The 25,139-nt window shown below is 40.5% G+C and overlaps 3 protein-coding genes across 3 annotated transcripts in view; 1 reads left to right on the top strand and 2 right to left on the bottom strand.

The window, feature by feature from the left end:
* Positions 1 to 1,157: 1,157 nt before the first annotated feature.
* On the bottom strand, positions 1,158 to 7,900 carry LOC139653869 (12-(S)-hydroxy-5,8,10,14-eicosatetraenoic acid receptor-like). Its single transcript, XM_071530872.1, has 3 exons — positions 7,368 to 7,900; positions 6,581 to 6,986; positions 1,158 to 2,701 (listed from the first exon to the last, which is right to left on the bottom strand). Exons 1-3 carry the CDS (start codon positions 7,601 to 7,603, stop codon positions 2,240 to 2,242), a joined length of 1,104 nt encoding a protein of 367 aa, XP_071386973.1. The 5' UTR covers positions 7,604 to 7,900; the 3' UTR covers positions 1,158 to 2,239.
* A 6,706-nt stretch (positions 7,901 to 14,606) lies between these two features.
* On the bottom strand, positions 14,607 to 20,320 carry gpr31 (G protein-coupled receptor 31). The gene is made up of 2 exons (XM_071530873.1): positions 19,412 to 20,320; positions 14,607 to 18,278 (listed from the first exon to the last, which is right to left on the bottom strand). The coding sequence occupies exons 1-2, from the start codon at positions 19,967 to 19,969 to the stop codon at positions 17,811 to 17,813; spliced, it is 1,026 nt and encodes a 341-aa protein (XP_071386974.1). The 5' UTR covers positions 19,970 to 20,320; the 3' UTR covers positions 14,607 to 17,810.
* Positions 20,321 to 21,703: 1,383 nt separating this feature from the next.
* Positions 21,704 to 25,139, top strand: part of LOC139653874 (centrosomal P4.1-associated protein) — a 29,193-nt gene continuing 25,757 nt past the window's right edge. The window contains exons 1-2 of the mRNA XM_071530875.1: positions 21,704 to 21,710; positions 23,202 to 23,343. Of these exons, the coding sequence (XP_071386976.1) occupies positions 21,704 to 21,710; positions 23,202 to 23,343 (149 nt within the window). The remainder of the gene's footprint in view (positions 21,711 to 23,201; positions 23,344 to 25,139) is intronic.

Here is a 25,139-nt window from a genome sequence, read left to right as displayed (position 1 = left end):
GATCAACAGTAAATGTGGCTGTCCTTCAGAATCAAAGAACAAAGCGTTCTTTCTAGACTCAGAAAGAGAAATCCATCGTAGAAGAGGCAGAGATGCTCAATAGACCAGAATGCAATGCAGCTACAAGACATGTTGGGTTTTGAGTAAGGGGAGGAATGTGTAAGAGGATCCAAGGGGGATTTTTTCCTTTAATATAAGTAACAGTAGGGACGAACTTCTAATTCCTCCCAAGTTTTTGTAATGTCCACAAACAGCTCGGTCCTTTTCCTTGCCACTAGATGGCAGTAGAACATCAGATTGTGATTGGCATGCCTGCTGTGATGCATCCATCTGCCTGACACAGGAGAGCTTTAGTCTATTCTATTCTATTCTATTCTATTCTATTCTAGATTCTAAGTGTCCATCATCTCTTGGCAGGCCCCAGGTCATCCATGTCAGGACCGCTTGGTTCAGCAGCAAATAGAGCAGATCCAGGAAGTTCTACAGGAGCAGAGCAGACTGCTGACGCTATTAGGAACAGGTCAGTGTTGCACACTACATGCCCCTCTTACTGCATCCAACCTAAAAATGTGGTTTTCAGCTTTTGGGATTGAACCATATGAAACTGGTATCATGGCACAGCGCACAATCTCCCCTCTGTCATTCGAATGAGCTTGGATAAAAGTATAACCGTACAAATCAAGAAGTGTCTTTGCTTTCAAGGGGAAACGGTCAGACGGAAGATTCTACAAGGAGGCAATTAGATAGATAGATAGATAGATAGATAGATAGATAGATAGATAGATAGATAGAGACGTCACAGGTAGAGCTTGCGTCAAAAGTTTAGGATGGTATGCCTATGTATGAGGTTAGACAGGAAATGTTGTTTTAGTCCCGCCCTCCTGGATGGAGTCCCTGATTTAGCAGTGTAACACAATATCGGAAGGGGGTCCTTGAGCCTAACAGAGTTCAAAGTATAAGTTGAGTTGATGCTGACTAAAATAGAAAAGTGGAAAAGTGGATATGGACCCTAAAGAAGTAGCTCAGAACTATCGACACTTGGACACTGGGATATTGTAGGGCAAGTACAGGGTCATAGAGGCCTTGATCTTAGCAAAGCAACACCACTAGAAAAGAGGAAGCTGGTAGTAGAGCAAATACCTTGCATATTAGTTTATTACCCAGTGTACTCGTTTATCAATATGCCCCATGTTGTGTTCATTTTTGTAGTGAGAGGACACACAAAATACTCCCTCAGGGACGTAGCTGACCCCCCCAGTATTCATCAGTACACATTACTGATGTGTACTGATGTACATGCTTGCAACTTCAGTCAGTGTCTCAATCTGCTACAAAACAAAAATGGAATTTTATGTTAAACCAACATCACAAAAATGTGCAGTCTGTCAATGAGGCAAAAGTCAGAACAGCCTTCCAGGTTTCCAGTTTATTTGAACAAAGTTCAAAGGCGCTTCCTTTTGTTTGGATGGCTAATTTGAAAGCAAAACAGTCCATAGCAGATCTGATTCCTGTCAGAGGAGACTTTCCCATGGTCTAGCTCTATGGTATGTTTTTTTTTTCTCTAACAGGCCTCGCTTACACTGTGGTTTGAAATTTGAATTTGCTCCAACAGTTCACTTCAACATTTTGAACCTCTTTTAAACGCCAGAAATGACACATCAGGCTATCTTACTCCGCTCATCAAAGAGGCAGCAATCCACTCGCAGAAAGAAAATAATCCAATCGGGTAAACCTCACTCAAGACAGGTCCAACTGGTTTGAGCTATTGACGAACTGATGAACATGCATGAATAAACACACTTTCCTGAGTCATAAATGAGACGTATACAAACACTGTAAGGATAAATGTCCAGCAGCCCTTTTAACAAGGGAAATGCCATGCCCCTCCCCCTCACCCCCATGTCAACCCATGCTTGTAATGCTTCCTCTGATATAAAGCATTTGTACTATATTTTGAATTATGTAATGTTTCACCTAAATACTTTTCCGGTACAGGTTGCATCACAGTTCAAACATGCACAACAAAGCACATTCATCTGTTTTATGGATAAAAACAAAAACTGAATCACAGCATACAGCTGAAAATTACATTTACATCTAAGACATTGTCATATATCCGTAAAAAAAATATGTTGCATATGGCTGCATGGGCCATATGCAAATCCATCAATTGGGCGGCCAACTCTCAAAGCTGCATGCGAAGATATTTCTCAAAATAATAAGTTAAACGAAAAAAGAATCATAATTTCTCCACCAGCGGCAAAGAAGTGGTTCTAGTTCCAGAACTGGCGGTTGTGGTTCCCTGTGTCCCAAAGTCAATACTCGGCATTCTCCTCCGGAGCACCGCGGGACAGAAGGTGGACATGTACGCATCTTTAAACCCTGAGTAACAGAAGCAGTAGACCAGCGGGTCCAGCAGGCAGTCTATGTAGGAGAGGACCATGAGGCTGTCGTAGACCTGGACCACTATGTCCTCCGCTTGCTGCCACTCCTTCAGCCTGACGGCCAGCAGGACCGCTCTGGCTATGGTGGAGGGCAGGAAACAGATGGAGAAGACAAGGACGACAGAACTGACCAGACAGACCGCCCTCCTCAGCTTGGTCTTATCCCCGACGGTCTTCTTCCTCAGCCGGTTGACGATGCGCACCGTGCAGTAGACGAGGATGATGAAGGGGATGAGGATCTGGGTGAAATAGACGATCTTCAAAAACAAAAAAAAGAAAACATTTAAAGGGTCAATCAGTATGATTTCAAAAATGTCCATAATATATCTGTAAGATAAGATAAGATAAGATATACTTTATTGTCCCGCAGGGAAACTTGTCTTGGGCTCCAAGCCACTGCATCACACAACACATTTGTCAACAACATCACAATGCACATGCACACAAGTACATAGATCATACATTCAAACTCATGCAAAACATGCTTGAAATGTGTGAGTGTGAGACAGTAGTTCTTTAAGATAATAAAAGGCAATAAAAAAGACAATAGTTTCAAATAATAAAACCAGGTATAATCAACCAGTGGTTCTTTAAAATAATAATATAGTACTCCTACTTGTTGCTATTTAATATCTTGATGGAGGATGGAATAAATGAATTCTTGTACCGGTTCAGGATGTGTGTTAGGTCATTCAGAATCTTCTGTGCCTCCCTGAGCACAGATTTTTCATATTCATATTCATATTTCATATTCATTTGTAGGGTATATTATATCTGCAGGATAGGATTGTTGAGTAATAAACAATGATTCAATACTTGGCCAGGTGCTGAGATTTCTGAATTTCAAAACTTAACTTCTGGCCCATAATCTGTTTTGGCACACTCCCCATACCTCCCCATCCGTTGGAGTTTCAAAACACTCCCAATCCCTCCCCACCTACTGGTATTTTCAACAGCTCAAGACGCTGCTATACACGAGCAACCAGTGTTGCAAACACACTTTGTTCTCAAGCCATGAAAAAGCTGTATTATTATTACAGGATTTTGCCCTAGACGTTTTCACTAGACGTTTCTGCTGGATCTGTGCTCTAATTAGCTGGCTTACTTCTCTCTGTTGTGAAAATATGACTTCATTTTTTGTGTCAAATACAGGTCACCATAACTCAAGAGGATGGGAAGGGTGAGGCAAGTCAGTGTTGCAATTCCTACTAGTCGCCAATAGCGGTTGACCTTTACCTCTTTCAGTGAGCAACAGAACAGTTCTTGGACTATGAACATGTGCAAGCTCGCATCCATAGATGAAGGGCCACATAGGTACTGCTATGCGAAAAATGCTGAAACAGAGCCCCAAGTCACACAACTACAATCTATATGTTCATAGGGTAACATAACAATAATGTCAAATGGTATGTTAGGCACTATATTGACAGTGGAGCAATAAAGGAAAATTAGATGCATTGCTGTAGATAGATTTGATTTTTGACGTGGTCCAAAGCCATGCTTCCATAATTAGTGGGAAACCCTTTGTACCAACTAAGGTTGGTTTCGGTGTCAATCCAAGTTCGAACATTTCAGGACTGACTTTTAACTCGCAGTGAGGGCACACATGTTATTATGGTTAATATTTACAGAAAATGCATGATCTGTTTCTAAGCTATATTAGATCTATTTGTAAGATCTGTTTTTTTTAATTGGCCAGTTAGATGTTTTGCTTTACACTTGTGAGTCTTTTGTCTACTTTGAAGATAGTCTTGCCCAAGGACAATACACATGGAGGTACAACCAATTGTGAAAGTCCCTGGCAGCATCAATCAGGAGTAACTGTTAGGAGGGAGCAAACTCGCTTCGTACTTGAAGTCAGGAAAGAAATATTTCTGAGTAGAGACAAATTAGGGTAGTTAGGGCAGGCTAGGGATTGGGAAATGTGAGCAGACATAGGCCAGCAACTTATAGTCCCACCAGACCTGACCCAGTGTTATGGTCCACTACTCAACAGGCAATAGAACTCAATGTACCATGGGAAGATGGAAAGGAAGAACATTAGATATACTGTGCTGCAAGACACCAGTTAGGGCCCAAAGCATGGAAATCTATCTCATGAGTAAAGCCCTCTCCGGATGCATTAGTATTGCAAGGAGGGGTTGGTAATTTGATTGTGTCCATGCACATTGGTAATTTCAATCAGTCATCTAGTGTTAAATTAATATATTGGAGGACAGTGGTAATCCAAGGACACGCCTGTGTGAATGTGCTACGCAACACTGCCTACAGTACAGCAAAACTGGCAAAACTCTGAGGGCTCTATTTTCATGAATCAATGACGATCTTCTTCCCCTTCCACTCTTAATAAACAGATTTTCACCTGCTGAGTTGTCCTGTGCTGAGAGCAGCTGAAGCACTTTTCCTTCCCTTTAAAAGCAGTGCTCTCTGCGCCACAGCACTCTGACAATCTGATGATGGAAGAGATCAGTGTGGTGCTGATCTGCCTAGTTTTGCTCTTGTACCGATCAAATTTCCCCATTATTATCATCAATCATCTTATCTAAAGTGTGACGCAGCTCTTTACCACTACTGATTATATGCCTGTGACTGATTACATTAAAATGACCCCAGGACATCAGAGTTAACGCAAAATACAGTAGATAATTTCCGCCGGAATTTTTACCAAGGTAGTCTGAGAAACTCGAGCCATGTTTGTTCCGGACAGGATAAAAAGTTAAAATTACCAATCGCCATACCTTCTTTGGTAATACTGACGCTATCATACATATGACATCATATGGCATAAAATTCCTGTCTAAATCCCTCTCCGGATAGCAGAAGTATGTAGTCCCAAACCATTTTCTTATCTTGGTGTAATTTTGTTATGTAATTAAGCTGAAGGTTTGCTGATACATTTCAGTTTTTGAACGGCTTACAAGCCAGAATTGTCAGCCATCCCTTTAGCCTTATGAGACCAATAGCGAGTTTAGAAATGACTTGATGTTGTGAACTAGGTATAAGCCTATGTGTAGGTTGACTGTTCTCAGTGTTGAAAGCAGGGGTGGAGGGGGCTGGTACTGGGATGCCAGGGTTAGGGTTAGGGTTAGGGTTTGGGTTAGGGAATTTGAGGGGTCCAAGCACAGACAAAAAAAAGGTAGACAGACAAACAGACAGACAAGTTTCGTGGAGATTGGAAATGAAGGTATGAGAAATTTTGTGTTAGCCTGTGTCAAGTTTGTCATTTAATTGTGGCCATATTGTTCGTCGCCCATTGTTCAATTTCTTCATATTGTCTGAAATTTCTATTGGAAAATGAATTGCCTCTTGTTCTTGGCAGTTAATGACTTGGAAAAAGACAAGCATGGACTTGAACCCGCACTTGAACCAGCTACTGAGTCAAACACCTCTGACAGCTTCTTTGAAGAGAAAATAACCAAAGGGAGAGTTATTGTAATACAACAGCATATTATTGAAAGTGCTAACTTTATAGAACTTTATATTTTTGAAGTTTTGATTTTACTATCTTATCTATGGAGATTTGGTTATTATGTAATAAGCCACTTTCATCAATCACAACCAAATTTCATAAGTCGACTTGGCATGATCCTAGCATTTTGGTTTGATTAGATGAATGGTCAGTGAGTTAAGGCCAATTTTGTGTTGGGCTTTGTTAGAATTTTCACCAATTCACTACCGGTAATTGAACTTTTTTGTAAATCTGAACTGTAAGATGTACTGGAACCTCTGTTATGTTCTACTGGTGTCATCTGGTGTTTGGTTATGCATTTCTGGTATCTTGTGTGTTTTTATTTTCCAATAGTGAAGCCCATGGCAAATGTCCATGGACATTTCCATGTCCACACTAAACAAAAGCAAACTAAAGCAAAACTTAACTAGAAGGGCACTCAGAAAGCGCAGACCTCCACCAAGGTTCATGCTATTACTGCTCATTCGTGAGTCGGATCTGGATCCGCTCCAAAATTTAATGGGTTCTTCCTTGGCCCATGCTACACCCACGAGGTTTCATAACAATTGGGCCAGTAGTTTTTCTGTAATCCTGCTAACAGACAAACAAACAGACAAACAAACAAACGGCACCAAAAACATAACCTCCTTGGCGGAGGTAATCAAGCCAAAAGAAAGGGAAACCATACCTCTCTGAAGGTGTCGGTCACATCGTGGAAATATGACTCGACATTACGGCCGTGGCTGTTGCAGCACTCGAAGGTCTCGACCATGGTGGGGATGGTGAGAGGCAGGAGGAGGACCCAGATCAGGATGGAGACCTGAGGAGATTTCTTCAGAATCTTGACAAAGTTCCTCCTCCCGAGGTGGACCACGTTGAAGTAGCGATCGATGGACAGGGTGGTGAGGAAGGCGACGCTGGCCCCCCGGTTGAGGAACATCATGAAGAGCATGGTCTTACACAGCGGCTTGTTGCTGCTGCGCCTCACGCCGTGCTGATAGTGGTAGGCCTTGACTGGAAGACAGGCCACCAGCAGGAAATCGGCGACCACGATGTTAAAGAGGAAGATACTGTTGGTTCTCCAGAACTTGAACCTAAAGAGGAAGTAATTGTCTAATGATTTACCGTCTCACTGATGTGCATTATGCATTCAGATTGAATTTAGGTGGGCACAAAACAATTTTAAGAAAATGTAACCATGTGATCCAGATCTGATCTTGTAATTTCTGTATATATTCTGTACATATTTGGCCTGGAATAAAGAGATCTGGTTACAGTACACATCCATTGTAATGATTTCCCTGTTGTAATTCCAACAAATTCTGACACATGGTAAACATGTGATGTCATGCTGTGGTTTTCTTGGACCTCTCTCTCTCTCTCACCTCACTCTAATCTACCATATGAGGTGTTTTTGCTTTTGAGTACAGGAGAAAAGAAGTGTGTGAGTGATGGAGAGGTTGTGTTTCTCATACCTGAAGAGGAAGATGTAGAGGACAGACAGGTTGAGAGGCAGACCCAGTGTGAACTGTCCAATCATCAGCCATGATAGAACTTTATATGTGACCACACTGGTTGTATTGCAGGCATCAGGAGCCAGTGTTGTATTCCCCAAAGAAACAGACATTTTTTGCGAGCTAGGTGTAATGGTGGTAGAAGTAAAAGGTGACAACACAGCAGCAGAAAGCAAAAGGTTACCCCGGGCAGGCATCAACAAGTCTTTTGTCTCGGAGGTGGTTGTAGCCGTCTCTGACCTAGTGAGTCTTTTTTCCTCAGGCAGTGATTTCCCTCCTCGCCGAGACCCGTCAAATTCAACAGCCTCCTTCTGAGAGGCTGCCAACGCTTCTGGAGCTCCGTGAAGACTCCCTGCCTGCTTTGTCAAAACATACTGAGGGAAACGCACTATACGTGTAACAGAATACACACTGACTATCTAGCATTGAGCAGAAAAGAGAACATGCCCCGTCTCACTGTGTCTTGTTTCCCCTTTGCTCTGAGTGCCGCCACCAGTCCTTCAGAGAGGAAGAGTTTATAGTGAGCTGGAGGTGTGGTTTAAAGAGGGGGACTTATCTGTCTGAGAGGTGGCAGTAAGCGTGGAGCATGTCTGAACTTAACATCTAGAAATGTACATGAAGCTACAAGAGTCTCCTGACCAAATGTTGATGCTGTGATAAGAAGAGGTGACGTGTAGGTGTCAGACAGAAACTGATTATCTAGTGTCTAGTATCAAGGTGTTTTCCACCATGTTCAGGAGAAATACCGTTTGAAATACATCGGCTGATGAAACCATCATGCCCACACATGTCTTGGTTCAATCTTGGTTATGGTATGGGTGGAGGGTCCTTCAAAGAAAATGATGGATATGCTGAGAGTCTCAGGAACAAAATTAACAAGATTGCACATAATAGATTATAATATATGGATGGAGGGACATTGTCTTTGTTTTTGTTTTTGTTTAGATTATTTTTTGGGCATTTTTTGCCTTTATTTGTGAATGTAAAGAGAGTCAGGACACATTGAGAAAGAGAGAGGGGGATGACATGCGACAAAGGTCCCAAGGTTCAAACCCAAGACGTTGCAGTGACATGGTATGCATCTTAGACCACCAGGAGTCACCAGGACATTGTCTTTCAAAGAAAATTATATAAATATCTGGAGAACCCTTGTAATATACCATATGTTGTATTGTAACATATATGTTTGGTATGTTCCACGTATTATTCCATGTACAAAAACCCCAGTACAAGAATTGAACTCTACACTATGATTAATGGGGATGAGGGGTTAAGCCCGGAATATGAGCTTTACATGCATGCTTGTGTAGGATCATGGCCAGCTCTGCCAACTGACAGAAATCTCAATCCTGCACTGGTTCTCAACGCGGGGTCAAAATTGATGAATTGTTAAACATCACCATTATTTCAATTACGAGAAGTTAACACAGTTAGAGAATGTAGAAGAATTATTTCTTTGATCATAGTTTCACAGATAGTCATGGGATTCTGAACTGGAAATCATATCTAACAGTAAAAATACTCTCAGATTTGAGTCTGAGAGACAAAATCTCATCAAACAGGGGTCCGTGGCCCTAATGTGTACTAAAATATGAAAAGGGTTGAGAATCACTGCTCTAAAGGTCCAATCCACAACCCAGATACAAACAGCATGGTCCGCCCTGCTATATAGAAATCCAAACTTGATGGATGAAGATTCATGTACTAAAGCTCGGTGTAGAAGAAATTGTGTTGTATGTGACATGGGTGCAGTAGTTTGAAATGTATGAAATTAAGTTTGAAACAGCTTGTTGCACTGAATTTAAACATCGGAGCAAACTGGATTTGCATTTTGAATTAGAGTGGGATACAGCATACAGTTAGTTGGCGCTTGTCAGAGTGCACAATTGGTTCTTACATTAAATCCATTACAGCCAATATCTAGGATTTCAAATACACAGATACAGTACATTATATATTGTGGATCCATGCATCTACAGTACATTGTCCAGTGTTTAAAATCAATGCAACAGGCTGACCTTTTAACTTTTCAAGTGACATTAAATTGAGAACATGATATGAACTATAGGCTAATCATTCTGACATTTTCATGCCACTTGAAAAGTGAAAGAAAGTCACACATAACCACTACTTGACAACACATTCTATCTTTTACTGAATACAATTTAGAGGTATTAGCAATGTGTTCATTGTGAACAAAGACACCCTTAACTTTATAATCCTAGATAGATCAGCTTCATGAAATCAAACATTTCTTTTCAAATAGTACAACAGAGAGAGGCTGACTAGGAAGTAGCAACCAGCATACGAAGTGTGGCAGCATAGCAGCAAGGCTCACCACACAGCACAAGCTGTGAACCCCTGCTGTGAACCCATGCACTTACAGTACAGGGACAGTTTGCCAGGGAAGAGCAGTAGACACCCTCGACACCCTGCTTAGTGCAATTGGCAACACTTTACAATAAGGGTCACTAAGTTAAGGGTCAGTTAATGCTTATTAAGCATTTCATTTTAAAAAGCAGATTTGTGTGTACAGTAAATCCTGCCGAAGATCATCAGTTGTCCAGAGATGTACAAGGGAACAGAGAGAAACTCCAGGCATACTACTGTGTTTAGCTGAATACACAAGTATAAACTGACTGACAACATCACTTCACAGTAATAATCTGTGACAATTTAATAAGAAAGGAGTGATTCAACCTTTGTCAGGTCTTTCCTGGGAAAAATCCTCTACAAGGGAACAGAGCATGATTATGCTTCTAATTTCCGTTGAATAAATAGAATAACTGGGTAGTTAGCATGACCAATGATAGCCACCATGGCTGAACAGACAAAGAAAAAGAGCTCCACCAGAAACTCAAACTTCATTGACAGAAAACCAAAGGCGTCGCAGTACTGGACACACTGTTCGATAGACAGGTGATCTCTGAAAACACCACAGCAATGAGCGCTGAGCACTACAAGATGGAAAAATGTAGATCTCATGGATTACCATTAAAATTTTTGGTAACACTTTACAGTAAGGGTCACTAAGTTAAGGGTTAGTTCATGCTTAATAAGCATGAACTAACCCTTAATTAACAGTTAACTAATGTGTAATTTACTAATGGTGTTCATGTTAACTAAGGTATTAATGTATACATTATTTAGACTATTAAATAATGTATACATTAATACCTTAGTTAACATGAACACCATTAGTAAATTACACATTAGTTAACTGTTAATTAAGGGCTAGTTAATGCTTATTAAGCATTAACTAACCCTTAATTAATGTACCCTTATTGTAAAGTGTTACCGAGCAATTATTAAACTTGAACTGCACCTATATGCTCTGATCCCCGGGAACTGACTTAAAGTTAAGCAATAATACCTAAAAGGTGTTGTTTCAGCATTGGCATCTTGCTTATTCTCGAGAGCCTATTGTTAGGCACCAGAGGCGATGGTGATGATATACAGATATTCATGTGTTTACCTTGTCTGCACTTAGTGTCAGGTGCTCTGGGAACTGTTAAATAGAAATGGATCTGTATTTCCATGCTCTTAAATTCACTGTAATCAGTATGTGAGGAAATGACTAGAAGTTGCGTCTAGGCAGTGGTTGGATTTCATCTTGTTGTTCATCTTCTTTCCTCCCACATGCTCTGAGAGATTAAATGTCTGATTTCACAATCTAATCCTCTCTCTGTCTGTATGTATATCTGTTTGGCTCTCTCCTAAAGGTCTGCTACTCCCTCTGTCTGCACCGTCACTGTGGTTTGGTGTGCCGCTTACCCCGGCACCGACTAGCTCCGAGAAGGTAGATATGACTGTCAAAGGGCAACCTTAGAACTTTTGATCAGGGCTGTGTTTAAAATAGAACATATGAACTAGTGATGGTTAGCAAAGCTCATAATCAATCATCACAGTGGCAAAAACTAAGAAAATAAGGCTGAAAATAACCGGAATTATCCTTTAAGATCGTTCCCATGGGGCAAAATTAGTTAATTTTACTGTCCCAATTAGATCCCATTTAGAGAATGTATAAGAATGGCTATTTTAAGCCCTGCTGTATACCCTGGACCAGGTTTCATGCATTTTTTTAATGATATTATACTGTATTTATCATCTGCTCTGATTTCCCATAGGCATAAAAAAAACATAGTACTTCTTTTAGATTTAGAATAGGCTACCTCTATGGCAGCGCTAGGTGCTTAAGGGAAACCAGCCCCTGTTCTGGATGTACCTTTCAGTGTTGAAATGAAATAATGCATTATTCTCCTGGGTGTGGTTCCCTGATAAGGAACCCACAAATATCCAGCCACCCTCCCCGTCTCCAGCTGACACTGTTATCACCTCCCACTTCTGTGCTGTGGGAGAAAGCATTAGCACCTCAGTCAGACAGATATATGGTACCCATATTGTTGTTTTATTAAAAATGGGATCTGGTCCAGTCAGTGTTGTCCAGCTTTGATATTGATGAATATGATGAGTTTAACTGATTAAATATTTATTGTAGAATTGATTAATACTACATTGGTTGTCTGTGGGAAGGCCTTAACCTGACCTGATTCTAATGAGACAAGTATGCATTAATATGTTTTATTATTATTGTATTATTATTATCATTATTATTATTAGTAGTAGTAGTAGTAGTAGTAGTAGTAGTAGTAGTAGCAGTAGTAGTAATAGTAGCAGTAGCAGTAGTAGTAGTAGTAGTAATAGTAGTAGTAGTAGTGATAGTAGTAGTAGTAGTAGTAGCAGTAGTAATAGTAGTAGTAGTAGTAGCAGTAGTAGTAGTAGTAATAATAGTAGTAGTAGTAATAGTAGTAGTAATAGTAGTAGTAGTAATAGTAGTAGTAGTAGTAGTAATAGTAGTAGTAGTAATAGTAGTAGTAGTAGTAGTAGTAGTAGTAGTAGTAGTTGTAGTAGTAGTAGTAATGATAGTAGTAGTAGTAGTAATAGTAGTAGTAGTAGTAGTAGCAGTAGCAGTAGCAGTAGTAGTAGTAGTAGTAGTAATAGTAATAGTAGTAGTAGTAGTAGTAGTAGTAGTAATAGTAATAGTAGTAGTAGTGTCCCATGGTCTAAATGATGTTTCAGAGGCTTTTCCACCCTGACAATATAAACATTTTGGGGGAAACACTGAATACCTGTAAATTCAAGCAGAACAGCTGGTTAGAGATGCTGTGGGCTGTTGTCATGCTTCAAACCAACAAAATTGCACTAGGGTGGAGCATGGCGCTGGTGCTGTGTGTTGTCCTACTAGCAAATAGTCCCAAAGCAGAGATGTCGTTTCTGGGATGTGTGTTTTCAAACTCGGAACATATAGCGAGAAGTTCTCTCGATCTGCGTGAGTTTGAGACAGCGGTGCGGCTACACGAGATTAGGAACTAGGGAACTTTGTGCTTCCGAATAGGAAAAATGCCCCACAACTCATATTTCCCAGTCAGAAACTTGAGACTCTTCTCTGAGCTCCGAGTTCCCCGACATGTAGCTCTGTGACATCTGCAAACGTGAACCAACATGGCGGCGTTGAACGGTTAGAACAAAAAATACGTGTTTTGAGCTTTTAAACAGGCTTTCAGGTTTCTGTTTGTGCATGGCATAATCAAACATATAAGGCTAGATGATGAAAAAATAATAATAGGCGCTTTTTCTCCTCTTCACGTGCTTTCGTTAGAGATGTATAACAGCTATTCCAAGGCTTTTGCTGCTTCTGAAAGCAGCCAAACGAACGCAACTTTCGGTCGTCCATATTGTTCCCACCTCAACCGCTTGAACGCACTGAGGTGGGAAGTAGTAAATTCCAGCGGGAGAAGTTTCCCAGTTGTCTTGAACGTACCACAGCCCTAATGCAGATTGACAGAATATGGTTACTGCCCAAAAACATCTCAAACACAACAAACACAGGCAGAGGTAGAAGGGGGGAGACTCAGCAGTCATGGGTATTCCTATAGATTGCCAGTCCAAAACCCTGCATAGTATGCCTTTAAATCTCTTTGAATATATCCAAAATTTCTCCCTCTCCCTTGCTTCTGTATTGTCTTTCCATGTTCTCTGGGTTTGAACGTGGCCCCACAGCTCCCAGCTTTCCCAGTGGCATCTCCTCCATCGCATGCAAGGAGGCCCGAGGCACATCCTGTCACGACATGTCCCAGTCAGGGTAAGGGCCAGCCACCGCCTCCCAAAACTATCTCAACACTACAGCGGCATTCATACAGGCACAAAAAAAACAACAACATTTTCATCCTTATCTGACCTAGATTTCATTTTAAAAAGCAGATTTGTGTGTGCAGTAAATCCAGCCGAAGATCATCAGTTGTCCAGAGATGTACAAGGGAACAGAGAGAAACTCCAGGCATACTACTGTGTTTAGCTGAATACACAAGTGTAAACTGACTGACAACATCACTTCACAGTAATAATCTGTGACTCAACCTTAAGTTTTTACATTTGCTGTTCTTTTGCCTGCTTAGTTAGTTAGTTAGTTAATGCTTATTAAGCATTAACTAACTCTTAACTTAGTGACCCTTATTGTAAAGTGTTACCATTTTTTTTAAAATAATGACCAAATGTGTCTTTCTGTCATAATAGAGTCAGGTTAAAGCTGCAATAAGCGATTTTCCGACCACTAGAGGGCGACAGGAACGGCAACACATTCGTAAATAAAGCACAGCAAAACTATACTGGACTACCGAGAGAAACCTAGCTAAGGACAAACCTAGCAAAGCACCGTGCGTAAAGGCTAATAGCTAGTGAGTGAAGAGGTAGGTAGCAAGTTTACTAGTTTAACAAGTTTACTCCCTCACTTCATTGATTCCACCATTCCAGGAATTATGTCAGGAATGGGAGAGCGCTGCTTTTAAACAGCGAGGGAGGACCAGAATTTGACAACAAGCTTTAGAAAAGAGGTGGAAACGGCAACACAGCTGCTGCTGTGTGGATATTGGATTATATCATTATGTGTCAATGAAATCTCCACATAGCACACGTTAGTTTCAGGATTGGTTATAAGGTCTGATATCGCTTATTGCAGGTTTAATACCGTAGTTGAGTTGACTCATTTGGGCAGAGAGAGAAAGCAGATTCACCAGTGTTAGATCTTTTGCCTCTCTTGTCTCTTTGGTATCTTTTGGTATGACGCATCACCATGGGTTGGTAAACGTGCATGCTGTGTGTAGTTTACTGACACTGAAGTTGAATTTTTTCAAGCTTTTACCCCTTGCTGCCATTTGCCATTTAGTGCAGCTTTATGACTGAACTCGCTATTCAATTTGAAATTGTTTTCCCCCCTTGATGGATTGAGCTTTTCAGACACAACAGAGCCAGTAATCAAAACCACACCCATTCTTCATCCCAGCACAATAGTTACACGCTCGTATCAGCATATACATATTGACTCATATCTGAACTTCATGGGAATGTTTGTGTGAAAGCGGTGTTCCCATCAGCAAAGGTATGCTGAAAACCATGCTTACCATGCAGAGTTACACCTGTATAAATGAGTTGTAATAAAGTTATTAAATATCAGGTTGTACATCAACATCATTTTCAGACAGTTGTGAGCAATGTGAGATGACATAACAAAGTCATAACAAATGCACTCAAAGATACAATATATTTACATATTTTCATATTGTAGCAGTAATAAAAACACATAAAACAGTATTTATGTCACCTCTAAAACAGAGTTATAAAAAGTGAACTGTTACAAAATGACGGCCTGTGTGTGAGCTGTTTACTACTTTGGTTTCACATTAAATCAAACATACTCTCATGCAAAGCCCTGGTAAATTATCACTCAGTCTTTAGTACCTGATAGTAATCTCTCTGCTATTATTAGGGATTTCTATTACTTAAGTACAAGCACTGCCCATTGATAATTGCATTGAATTGATAGTTGTTAACACATTATAAGATTATGATATCTGTAGTGCATTTATAAGGGAACTCAAGAAGAATTATCATGCTCATATAATGCCTCATATCTTTGCCTCTGAGAACACATAATGCTTATTGCGCTTATAATGCATAATTCATTGTAAGTTATATCCATAATGGTTTTTGTGAGTGTTGTTTTATAAGTACAAGCATATGAATGTTTATGGCTAGTTATCTATCAGAGGTTGCCTCATTGAGATTTAAAGCTTGTCTGACAACCTAATAATAATAATAATAATAAACATTCATAAGGTGCTTGTACCTATAATTCATTATAAGTTATACTGTATATACAGTGTTTTATGAGTGCTGATATAATACAGCACTCATAAGCGCAACCAGTCATAAGGCATTATGAGTGAAGTAGAATTCCTTATGAGTGCCCTTATAATAGAAATTGTTACTGATACTTGAATAACACCAAATGTTGCAATCACAATAATGATGCTAATGCCATGTTCACGTCAAAATCGAAGGACAGGATATCGTCTTGTTGCTACAACTTGGAAGTGTTCATGTGTTTAAGCCGTTGGAATGCACACACACAAACTTATCTTTATGAATTTGACTACAACTATAAATGAACTGCACCAGATATAGCTTGCTTTTCATGAGTAGGGTTGATTGTATACATGTGAATATAACTGTCGACATCTGTGTTGACATACTTCTGACGCCAAATGGGAGATACTGGAACCTACAACAAAGTTCCCATGTCCTACATGTAAGTACTACAGAGGCCCTAATAGATCAAAAATTATTAAATTGTTTTGTGTTCCCTCGCAATAGCTTTGGGTCGATTTTGGGTACGATTGGGTCCTTTCGAAAACAAGTTGGGTCTATGGAGACGTCTTGCCCTTCTCGTTGAAACTCCTCTAGGATCTACAGTAACTCCCTCAACACCAAATAGAAATCCTTCTTTCTGGCACGTAGGCCATATTCCCTGCATTTTGCATACATCTGCCTGTATCTATGGGGAGAAAACTGTATCTGGTCACATAACTAGGTTTTACAAATTGGAATATTCTTTGTGTCATGACAATCCCCATGATCTTAATACTCATTTGAGCCAGTGCTGAATTGCCTGCCTGGTCGGCAGCTCGTGTTTATGTTAAATCCGACATGACATGAATGTGGCTTAATGTTCCACATTGTTTCATCATTTCAAAGAATCCTCTGGAAAATACAAAGCACTTACTGTTTGCTGTGACACACCATGACACACAGAAGTGAGTTAAGGTGAACTGAAGTTTAACACAGAATGATCACACTCTAGCTGACTGTAAATCAAATCCAGCCTAAATGCTCAACCATCTATTTATAGCCAGACAGTGAGCAACAGACGTGTGATCACTTGTTGCGTTAACACTGAGGATGACATCATTACGTAAGGTGAGTCAGGCCGGCCAGCTGACAGGTGGGCCAGGTACAGTGGGAAAGGCTGTGAGAGAGTCTGAATTACAGTCTGGTTGAAGACGTGACACATGTGTCCTGTTTCTGTTGGAAGATGCTTGAGCAAACATGGAAAATTCCACGTTTTTGAAATATGTCAAACATTCCTAAGCTGTAGGATAACAGCTGTCAAAGTGGGCTTTTTGAACCAAGGTTCCAGGAGTGCTTGAGGGGCTCCAGGGGTTCCCCAGCAAAATCTTTCCATATGGGTCCCTGGGACTAAATCTTAACTAATAGGGGTCTGTGGCCTAATTTGTGTCTATTTTGGGGTCCATGACAAACAATTGAGAAACCCTTCCCAAGGAGTCCATGTTAGTGAATATTCCCTTTTTTTAGGATTGCCACAAAAAGAGAGCCTCTTACCCTTTAGTCTGTGATTTCACGCCAATGTACAGGAAAATATGGTAAGGTTTTTGGGGGGATAAGGGTACATTTTCTGATTCAGAACTGATGGCATTAGAAAAGTAGCTTGTTTGGATGTGGAAGCTCAGATAGCAGATTTTACCAGATTTTTGGTTCTCTGGCTTCTAACAAAAGGGAACATTTCATGGTCCTAACCAACTACTGATTTGACTGTCTGAAGGGAAATACAAAAACAAATGTGTGTACATAAACGAAGAGGCATTCCCCTTCAAACTTCAAAGTCAAATAACAAAGTAAAAACAAAATTCACTAAGACTTTTACCCTCTAACACAAGACTATGTTTCATATGGTGAGCCATATAATTTCACACCTTGTGAATCTAACATGCTGAAGATCACATGACATCAACTTCGATGGACCATAATGATAAGCTGAAGTCCTATTACAAAAATCAGAATCACTTTTAATGTTCATGGTGCTCTTATAGTCTTACAGCTTAATTTAGACAAAGTTGTCCATTTTTTCATATAAAACTCTCAGAATCCTTTTTAAAAGGCATGTACTGTACATTATTTGCACTAGGACAAGTCCATCAGTCTCAGGTAGTATGCTTGTACTGGTGTCACCACACACAGAAACAACATACTCTAGGTTGCTTGCCATAAATATCAAATGATATTACTGCGCTTGGGATTCGACGTGTTCCCTGCAGAATTTGAGGAGTCTGGCACAATTACATCTCCATTCACTAAGAACGGGAAATAATTGGAAAGATACAGGGCTTTAAACTTGGTGCTACAGAAGCAGTAGACCAGTGGATCCAGTAAGCAGTCCAGGTAGGAGAGGACCATGAAGCCGTCAAAGGCCATAGCAGCTTTATCCTCTTTGATGTCCTTCCAGTCTTGGACCCTGGCAATCAGCAGAACCATCCTGGCTATGGTGCATGGGAGGAAGCAGATGGAGAAGACCACCATGACGGAGGTCACCAGGAAGACCGCCCTCCTCAGCTTGGTCTTATCGCCAACGGTCTTCTTCCTCAGCCGGTTGACGATGTGCACCGTGCAGTAGACAAGGACGATGAAGGGGATGACGATCTGGGAGAAGAAGACCACTTCTCGTGCGCTGTCCACCACATCCTTGAATAAGAATTGGAATCAACTTAAAGGAATAGTTCATCCAAAAATTCAAATTCTGTCATCATCTACTCACCCTCATGCCAGTTGAAACACAGGTGAAGTTTGTCCATATAACACACAGGGAGGTTGCCAGCACAACTCCATAGCAGCCTTCTCCAAAACAACTGAAGTCAGTGGGGACCAGTTCTTCAGAGTTCCAAAAAGACCTACAGTATATTTACACCATCATTTAGTGCAAATCTGAACTACAGCTGATTGATTTACAACAAATAATGGTGTATAGGTCTTTCTATTCACAGTGTGATTGTTTGGCTGTTTTTGTTTTGGAACTCTAAAGAACAGGTCCCCATTGACTTCAGTTGTTTTGGAGAAGGCTGCTACCAAGCTGTGCTGGCAACCTCCCTGTGTGTTATATGGACTAACAAATTTCACCTGTGTTTCATTTGGCATGAGGGTGAGTAGATGATGACAGAATTTTCATTTTTGGGTGCACTATTCCTTTAATTGTCATATGCAGTTACATGTTGTGTATTAAGATGTGGTCACATAGGACACACCTAGGACACTTTGCATGTCCTCCAAACTATGTGCCTGCCTTTGGATATTATGCGTTTTGGAGTGTTCCACGTTGAACATTTCTCAACTTTAATATAGTAACTTTAATATAATAACTATAACATTTCTCACACATAATCTCGCATCACCATACCTCTGTCTCAAACGACGGAGGTCTGGAGAAATTTAAATGCAGTAACTGAATAGAAAATGGGGCGGTGGTCATCATTCAAACAAGTAAAATTTTTGCTTTGATGGAGCATGGCACTGGTGCTCACTTGTTTACTCTTGTAGGAATAACACAGACGTTGACACAGTAGCTAGCAAAGCAAAACTGTATAGGCGAGGTTTAAACAGTATGCAGCTTTGTGCTTGAAATGTCCTATCTGATAACTGAAAAATAATTTTCGCGTGAAATAGAGCTGCCTTGGATGCAGGGCTGATCTCATCATCTGACGCTTAAATCTCTGACATCACTGACATCGCTTGAAAACACTGACAATATACTAATATAGATATAGACAGCAGCAGTTTACACATATTACACATTCAGTATGTACAAATTTGGTGCATTATACCTTGATCAAGACGTCGTCTGAGAACGTAGAGTTACCAACGGTCTTGTGGCTGTTGCAGCACTCAAAGTTCTTGAGCATGGTGGGAATGGTGAGAGGCAGCAGAAGGAGCCAGATGAGGATGGAGATCTGAGGAGATTTCTTGAGAGCTCTGAGGAGGTTCTTCCGACCAGGGTGGACCACATTGAAGTATCGGTCAATGGAAGTTACAGTTAGGAAGGCAATGCTGGCTCCTCGGTTGAGGAACAGCATGAAGAGCATGGCTTTGCACACCGTGTCGTTCCCGCTCCTCCTCTCTCCACCGATGAAGGTGTACGCCTTGACGGGCAAACAGAAGAGCAAGAGAATGTCGGCCAGCACCAGGTTGAAGAGGAAGACATTATTGGTGTTGGACTTCCAGAACCTCAGCTTGAAGATGAAGAGGTGCATGACGGATGCGTTCAGAGGCAAAGCCAAAATGAAAATGATAATCATGACAGCTGCATAGAATTTGTACAGTGCCTCGTTGCCAGCGCCGCAGTCATTAATGGGATTTTCAGTGGGTACAGGTAAGTTTACCATTTTGTCAGCAATACAAATACTTAATATAAAATTCAAGTACTAATTCCTTGTTAGAGTTTTTGTGTCCTGTATGCAGAGAATAATGTATCCTCTCCTAAATTCTGACCAGGAACTCAGTTCACAGCAGATAAACTCTCACCCCACAAGCTGCAACAAGAGTCTTTATCTTAGAAGCAGAAAGTGAAAATCCTCCCAAACAAGTTTTTCAAGTCTTCAGGTTTCAATCCTCCTTTCCTTTTAAATTCTCTTTTCCTCTTCTGTCTGTTTGTAGTGCCCAAGCTCTGAAGTCAGTCCTGTTTACTGTCCTGTTTCGTTGGACCTAGGACTAAGTCTGGAAGTAATTCTCTCCTCTCAGTGCGCAGAGCAGAGTAAATAGCAGGCAGCCTCTTTGGGTTTGCCTACTGTTCAGACTTGTTCTCTTAGCTCCTCCCTGTTGCCTGAGGTGGTGAGTCACCAGCTGCTTTTCCACTGCGGGGCCAATGTGGCTTACTAGGGTCAGGGCCAGGTTGTACAGATATGATCAAAGCCGTTTGTTTACTTGGAGCTCCGACCCAGGTGATAAATCATTTAGGTAGGCAACAACATGCAAGAAGATTTTTTAGTGATAAAAATGAAGTTAAAGTCTTAAGTTAGCCCTGGTTAGCCCTGCCAGGCCCTGTATGAGCCAAATCAGTCAATCAAAAACTGACAGCATGGCTAACTGCACTTTCGTTACCCTGTGAGAAAAAAAAAAAAAAACATTTGGAAGTGGAAACCTTCACCTTCTCACAAATCATACTGCTATTTCTTGGAAGAAACTGTGAGAAGTAACCCTTTTTTCTATTCCGAGGGGTTCAGTAAATCCCTGAGGCTACTACTGTATGAATTAGAGATTGTGTTATATTGTGTGAAAACGCTTCAGTGTCCCTGGGAAGATTGCACAGAGTTTCTCATTGACTGATGAAATACCCAGAGACTCCGGCTGGATCTCCCTGGCACAGTGTCAGTGTCAAAACTCTGCCTCTCCTCCGCGAATGCTAAAAATGTAACCGAGGGAGCCGGAGAGAGATTGTCCATAGAGCTCACAGAAGTGGTTCCCTGGGAATTGATGATAGATTTACATGTAGGAGCAAAGGGGGGACAGACATAGTGCTGCTGTCACTGTTTTCTACTATGTAAGGGAAAGTAAACGAGGTGCTCGGAATGTCGCGTCCTAAGGGAGGAGGGGTTATTTTGGAGGGGGGTGGGGGGGGGTGGGGGGTGTTAAACCACATGCTTTTCATTCAACCTCGCATGCCTCAAACCCATTCTCCGCTTCAAATAGCCAGTCCAGACAAGTCTCAAGATGAAGATCCAAGACTTTCTCCAGGGGCATGTTTCAGAGACAAGAGGCCATGATGACCTTTTACCCGATCTGGTTTATGATTTCACAGAAGCAGCATGTCACCTTCACACAATCAGTGCTCTCCACACTTACCTATATAATAAGTGAAAAAAATCTCTTCTATCTCTTTCCTTAGCTCTTATTTAATGTCTTTTCCGAGCACTTCTCTGTTACATGATCATTCTATGGTCACAGAAATATTGTAAGGCCACGAAGACTTTTGCACTCTTTCATTTTGGCTTTAGTTAAACCTAAGTGAAACCAATGAGGACACAAACATGTGAAGTAAACACCTAAGCTAAAACATAACTCAACTCCATGTCCAAGCTGGTTGCCAAACGATTTTTTGAGGACAGGAATCAAAAGCAACAATGTGTGGTAGGAAAATAGGTCTTGTGTGCCAAGAAAGCATTCCTCCTTGCGCTAGTCAGCAAATACTGATTTTGAAGAGGGCATGAATCCAAACTGAAATTGTTTTACTGCTTAGGGAGGATTGGTGTATTGGATTCACTTGTCAACATCTGGTGGCCAGATTTATGTTGACAGGCCGGAGTCGCTGATTTCAAGTCAAGGGCCTCAAGTCTGGCTTTTTCCACAGCTTTGTTTTTTTGGATTCCTACAGCCAATCCTCTAGCCACTGTCTTGTCACAACTTGACCTTGTCAGATGAGTACTTGACTTGATTTTCTTCTTTTTCTGTTCCTCTTTTTTTTCTCTGATCATTGACCCTGCCTCCCTTTCCTGTACTCCTTCCTCTGACGACAGTTTAACTGTGGATGACTCAATGACAGTCGACTATGCAATAAAACAAGAAGTATAGTCAATTCTGTGTCGGTGTGATTGAAGCCCAGCCGGCAGAAGACAGAAGGCAGAGGGCAGAAGGCAGCTGTCCTTCGGGAGCTACCACAACAGCTCTGGATGATTAGTTTAACTGCTAGGATTAGCTAATCTTTAATCAGTATGGGACTACAGTAGGGTAATTTCATCTAGTAGCTATCTCTCCTTCATTTTCAAATCAAGCTAACACACACACACACACACACACACACACACACACTCATAGTAGCTACTTATTTCTTGTTATCTCATTTATTATGGATATTATATGCAAATGTGCAAATGAAAATGTGCATGCATTAGTTCCATCTAGGTAAACCGATCAATTCTACTGTTCTTGCTCACACTTAAAAACTGAATAAAAGCAAAATTAACATAATGATGAGCCTATAAATAAATGCAAACAATTAAGTAAGTAAGTAAGTAAAATTGTATTTATATAGCACCTTTCAAAACCTAGGTTACAAAGTGCTTTACAAAAAAATAAAAGGTTAAAAGAACAAACGATAAGATTTAACATTACAACAACAAGGCATCACAAATCAAAATCGTGTACATGATCACTCAATCATAAAAACACTTAGAAAAAAGATAGGTCTTCAACTGTGACTTAAAACACCCAAGAGAGTTAGCTGACCTGACTCCCAGGGGGAGACTATTCCACAGCCTGGGACCCAGGACAGCAAACGCACCGTCCCCTCGTGTTTTCAGTCTGGAACGAGGTACAACTAGCAGGCCTTGCTCAGAGACGGCTTTTTTTAACAGAGGTTGAGTTTAAAAAAAATTCAGGAACAGAACCTGTCGACAGAGAGCAGTTTCAAATTTGCAGAATAGAGGGGGAAACTGTATATGTACATTAATAGCTGTTATCAAAAACACCAGATGGAGGAACCAAACAGAAGTGAAAGAGACATGTGCATGGAGTTCGCATACATACAGAAATGTGTCCAAAGATATGTGTCACCTCATATGCAGAGAATATACAGAAATATGCACAGATCAGAAACTATCTGTCCTATTGTCTCCCGTTCAGACAGCTGTGATCTACCAGAGCAGAGACACTTGCCGCCCATCCCAGAGGAAACTACTGGGCAGAACGTAGACAGAGATGGAGACCAGGGTTCAGTCAGTCCCTTTGGAGTGAGGAGAGTCCTGTCTGCTAACCCTGAAGACAGGTACTTAGATAGCCTCTACTGGTGGTCAAACAGAGTGTTTTCTCTAAACTTACTGGTAAGGCATATCTGAACTCACTATATGTCACTATATGTCTGTATGTCCCATAGTGCTTCTGCATTCTCCTTCTCCTCTTCCATGTCCTGTCAAGTCAACAGGCCTAGAACTAAACCTTTACAAAGATATAGGCCTTCCACCGACCAGTTCTAGCACACCTCTGGTGTTGTTGAGGCAAATTTACAGCAAGCTCATTTGTTTTATATGCAAATTAGTTTTGTGGCAAACTTTTATCATAATACAATATACAAATTCTAACATTTGTAACACATTGCATCCTGCACGAGAACGAAAGCTGCGACCAAAATACGGGCAGATATGGAACCCATACCAAAATTATCCCTAGTAACCACTGCTACCAAGACCTATAGGGAAACGCATTGTGTTCCGTAAACCGTCATATAAATAAATGTAACATCATTTACAAAAACGGACCTATATTTGTGAATAAAAGTGTTGTTTTCATAAATTAAGAGCTTTTCACAAAAGTTACAACACTTACAAACATATATTTTCATATTTTTAAGGCCAATATATTTACAGAGCCTAAACAGACACATACATTTACCATCAGCACCCGCCAATTACTCTAAAACACAGTTCTATAGAGTGATTACATGTTTGATTTGGTTTTCCCTTGGATCATGTATGATCATGTTTAATAAAGAAGGTAATTGTTGCCAAAGATGTTGGAAGCAAAACACAGGTGCAGTTAAAAAAATCCATGCCTTGAGCTGTTTATTGAATGTGAGCAATCTGTTATTTTATTGTGATGAAGTGGGTGTCAAACTAGGCGCACTTGCACATAGCCGACTTAATGTACAGCCATGGGTGTCCATTGGGTTAGGGTTAGCAGCAAGTTCTAGCATTATAATGGAGAGCAAAGATCAAACAAATTGGCAGAAATCTATTAGAAGCCAAATCTGGAAAAAAAAATCATGTCAGGGAGCATAAGGACCAAAGCAAGTGATTTAAGATCTTTGTTCCTCTAATATGTCCTTGTCAATTTTGGGGGGGCTCTTTTGTGCTTTTGTCCAAATAGTTCACTGCTTTTCAAAAATAAAGCATGCTAATTATACACAGGACATACAACCAAAAACACAACTTATCACTATTTTAATTATCATCCTGTCTACATTGGTGGATTTTACAGCTCAATTCATAACAAATGAATGTGGAAATAAAGAAATTAATCCATAAAAATGTAGATTTAAAATAACAAACATCTAGCTAGATAATCTTACATTACACTCCTTAGCCTACAATGAACAAAGTATAAAATGTCCAATATTTATTCCACACTTCTAATATAAACATTCCTACGTGAAATGTGAATGGAATTAAAAGGGGATAACTGACTACTCTAACATCAAGGTACATTGATGTTAACTATTTCCTCAGCAAAGTCACTAGCTAGCCGCAGTGATGCCTGAACTGAACATAAACAAACAGAACAAGATGGAATACGATGGTATAAGTCAGTGGTTCTCAGAGTGGGGTCCGAGGACTCCCAGGGGTCCTTGAGGGTTTTCCAGGCAGTCCATAGAAAATGAGGAATAGTTTAATATCACTATACCTAAAATCGCTAGAATTAGAAAATGTATAAGAATTACTATTGTAATCGTATGTACGCTTACTATTGTAAGCATAATATGGGTCTTACACTGTATAGCTAACACTGTGGTCATACAGAGATGGTTTACAACTTAGTACTACACTATTATGATATTATTTTGTATTC

Source organism: Centroberyx affinis, unplaced genomic scaffold, assembly GCF_046629955.1.
Source record: "Centroberyx affinis isolate AG114_WGS23_722 - 3 ecotype Tasmania unplaced genomic scaffold, CSIRO-AGI_Caff_v1 ptg001995l_1, whole genome shotgun sequence".
Lineage (NCBI taxonomy): Eukaryota > Metazoa > Chordata > Actinopteri > Beryciformes > Berycidae > Centroberyx > Centroberyx affinis.
The sequence above is the reverse complement of the archived record's forward strand: the minus strand, read 5'-3'. Positions and strand labels throughout refer to the sequence as shown.